The sequence below is a fragment of the Otolemur garnettii genome, unplaced genomic scaffold (genome assembly GCF_000181295.1).
Source record: "Otolemur garnettii isolate 467f Iridium unplaced genomic scaffold, OtoGar3 scaffold00061, whole genome shotgun sequence".
NCBI classification, from domain to species: Eukaryota; Metazoa; Chordata; class Mammalia; order Primates; family Galagidae; genus Otolemur; species Otolemur garnettii.
Genome location: NW_003852456.1, coordinates 3,896,798 through 3,900,593, shown reverse-complemented (window position 1 = coordinate 3,900,593; position 3,796 = coordinate 3,896,798). Strand labels below are relative to the sequence as shown.

General features: G+C 50.2%; 1 protein-coding gene across 1 annotated transcript in view; it reads left to right on the top strand.

Moving 5' to 3' along the window:
* The window catches only part of TENM3 (teneurin transmembrane protein 3), a 199,871-nt gene extending 197,224 nt beyond the window's left edge, over window positions 1-2,647 (top strand). Inside the window, exon 25 of the mRNA XM_023514908.1 lies at window positions 1,414-2,647. Coding sequence (XP_023370676.1) covers window positions 1,414-2,169 — 756 coding nt within the window. The 3' untranslated portion in view covers window positions 2,170-2,647. The remainder of the gene's footprint in view (window positions 1-1,413) is intronic.
* The last annotated feature ends 1,149 nt before the right edge of the window (window positions 2,648-3,796 follow it).

The window sequence follows — 3,796 nt, the reverse complement described above, 5'->3', positions numbered from 1 at the left end:
GGAGGGCCTCAAAGGTGACTGTAGCGATACTCCACTGGGCATTGGTGCCCAGCGTCCCCAGGGGAGGGCCTCAAAGGTGATTGTAGTGATACTCACCAGAGAGGTGCACAGCACTTTTTCTAGGGTGAGTTCCAGAACTTTACTACCCGACTTCCTAGCCTAGGTGTATAATAGGCATGTAGGTTTGTCCAAGTACACTCTGTGATGTTTTCACAACCACAACACGGCCTAAGATGCATTTCCCAGAATGTGTCCCATCATGAGGCAGGGCATGACTGTATACCTGTGCTGACAAAGTCCGTGAAGACGTGCTGCAAGCTCCTTAAGGAGCGGGCACATCCACATTCTGTATGACTTCCCAGTGTGTCTGAAAACACTGGTCTCACCCGACCAAGTGTACCTGCCAACTTTTTCCCTAGGCAGCCTTTTAAATATGGTTGAAGTTCTCTGTCCAGAGAAGCACTTCTCAAGGACAGCTTAGGGAATGGCTGGCCATGAAATAGAGACTGCCCCAAGCACAGAAAAACAATGGTTTCTTTTCACTGCCACCAAAAAGATAGATATTTCCATCTGGGAAGCACTGGCCAGACATCTGGGAGGATAAGAAATACCTGAGTTCAGATGCCCACAATTTAAAACATCTGCCAATGTAAACCATCCAATGTCCCTAAGTCTGTAGAAAGTAATTGTCTTCCTAAAATAATAAATACATCTCCAGCTGCCCCACTGTCTGCTCATCCCTGAACATTTCAGGTGTCTGATTTCACTGGCAGTTCTCAGCTGCAAACCGTGTTCCCTAGAGAAGGGACAATGCACAAATGTTGCAAAGCATAGCCCCAGACCAGGCACGGAGGCTCACACCTGTAATCCTAGCACTCTGGGGGGCCTAGGCAGGTGGCTTTTTTGAGTTCAGGAGTTCAAGACTAGCCTTAGCAAGAATGAGACCCCCCCCCTCAAAACAACAACAACAAAAAACTAGCAACTTAGATGGTGGAGACAAGAGGATTGCTTGACCCCAGGAGTCTGAGGTTGCTGTGAGCTATGATGCCAGGGCACCCTTCCCAGGCTGACATAGAAAGACTCAGTCTCCAAAAAAAATGACGAAGTAGGAGCCAGTGATGGGAGATGGCTCCTGGGATGGATGAAGCCCCCTCAGGCCAGGGGTCCCACGTGGAGTGGGCCTAGGAAGAGCATCTAGAAATTGTAGGAGAAAAGCTCAAAACACAAATATTCTGCCCATGCTAGAAACTTCAGAAAGCTTTTAAGTAACATACTTTTATGTCTCAAAGTCCATCTGGGTCACCTGCAGGGGAGGGGACCTTGAATATTCTCCCGCCCCGCGCACCCCCTTCCTGGTCACCGGCTGCCACAGCTCTTCTTTCACGCTTCCCCCTGTCGTGTTCTGCCTTCCAGCCCATTTTCGGAGTCCAGCAGCAAGTGGCCAGACAAGCCAAGGCCTTCCTGTCCCTGGGCAAGATGGCAGAGGTGCAGGTGAGCCGGCGCAAGGCTGGCGGCGAGCAGTCGTGGCTGTGGTTCGCCACGGTCAAGTCGCTCATCGGCAAGGGCGTCATGCTGGCCGTGAGCCAGGGCCGCGTGCAGACCAACGTGCTCAACGTGGCCAACGAGGACTGCATCAAGGTGGCGGCCGTGCTCAACAACGCCTTCTACCTGGACAGCCTGCACTTCACCATCGAGGGCAAGGACACGCACTACTTCATCAAGACCACCACGCCCGAGAGCGACCTGGGCACGCTGCGGCTGACCAGCGGCCGCAAGGCGCTGGAGAACGGCATCAACGTGACCGTGTCGCAGTCCACCACGGTGGTCAACGGCAGGACGCGCAGGTTCGCCGATGTGGAGATGCAGTTCGGGGCGCTGGCTCTGCACGTGCGCTACGGCATGACCTTGGACGAGGAGAAGGCGCGCATCCTGGAGCAGGCGCGGCAGCGCGCGCTCGCCCGGGCCTGGGCGCGCGAGCAGCAGCGCGTGCGAGACGGCGAGGAGGGCGCGCGCCTCTGGACGGAGGGCGAGAAGCGGCAGCTGCTGAGCGCCGGCAAGGTGCAGGGCTACGACGGCTACTACGTGCTGTCGGTGGAGCAGTACCCCGAGCTGGCCGACAGCGCCAACAACATCCAGTTCCTGCGACAAAGCGAGATCGGCAAGAGGTAACGCCCGGAGAAGGGCGCGCGCGCTGTCCCCTGCCGGTAGCGGGGACACCGGACTGACCTGGGCGTAGCCTGGACACGTCTGCGCAAAGCGTTCTGGAGCACAACCCGAATCGGACTCTCCGGCACACGGAAGAGCCTTCTGGAAGAACGAAACTGCTATTTAAAAAACCCACAAAGACAACTTTTTTCTGAATGACCTTAAAGGTGATCGGCTTTAAAGAGTATGTTTACATATGCGTATCGCTGCACTCACATGGACCTGAGGTAGTCAAATTAAAAATAATACTAAGGAAAGAAAGAAAAAACAAAGGCCTCAACATTTTGCTCTGGGCCTTCTGCTCCTTCCACTGTATTCAAGGTCAAACATGAGTACAGTGTTCCCAAACGTGACCGAATTGTCGTCCTTTGCTTACAAGAAGTAGTCTCTCTGTATGGGATGTAATACGTGTCTCTGTTCATCTGGGGCAGAATCGGCTGTTTATAGACAACCCAGCTGCTTTCCCTGTGCAGCTTTGTAGAAGGACCTTGGCACAGCGACTTCTGCTCTGGCGAGGATTTAATAGCGGATTTTACGCTGCTAACTGGTTGGTTTGCCCTGGGGAAAAAAACTGGCACCTAGAATCCTTGTCGCTGATAAGCAAAGGAAATCCTGATTTTTTTTGTAAATTATGTGAGACAAGTTGTTTATGGATTTTTATATGAATTACAATTTACTGTACATCAAATATTAGTCTCAGAGGAGTTAATTTATGTAAAGTGTTTAAAAAGTTTATACTGAAAAAATAAAATGATAAAAACATGTGAACTGTGTGATTTTTTAAAAGGATTGCACCTTTTGTTATCTGTTATAGCTGTACAGTATAAATTATTATATTGTAGAGATATAACGATTATGCCTATAATGTCCAGAAGTGTTAATATTTTTGTATTAGGTTGAAAAAAAATAATGTGCAACTTTCTATTACTAGATGGATAGGACAGTGCAATCCTACCTGGGTGGCAAATCAGAAAACCGTTCTTTTCTCTTCCTTCTCTTAACTCAGGGTGGGAGGAGTTCTCTGGCCCATTCTCAGCCCTGGAAGTCCAGTGGGGAGTTTAAAGAATTAACCCCAGGGTTTTCACTATTACTGTCACCGTTCTTGAAGCTCCATCTCAAGATGGAGGAGAGACCACATCAGATGCCCAGGAAGCATTTGCGAAGGGGGAAGGCTCTGATGTCGTCGCTGTGACTGTAGGCATGCATCTTAAGGTCTAGGGAAGAGCAGAGACCCAGCAGTGGTGAGCAGCCAGATGGAGCAGGGTCACCCCGCTGCCAAGTCTCGGGTTTGGACCCTCAGGTCACCAAGGGGGACAGAAAAGGGAGACAAAGCTCCTATCAGCCCACATGCCCACACCCTCTTGGGAGCCCACACGTGCGCGCTTCCAGAATGAGCCCATCTGTGAGCACTAAGTCAGCCACAAAAATATTTTTAGAGAATATTCCTCAGTTCATTGAGCTATAGTACACACTGTTTTCCTCTATGTATAATGGTGATAAAACATAGCAAGTGAACATGTCGTAAGCATAAAGGTTCAAGTGATGTATTGAAAATAATTTTCTAACCGCTTTGTATGTATCCCATACTCAA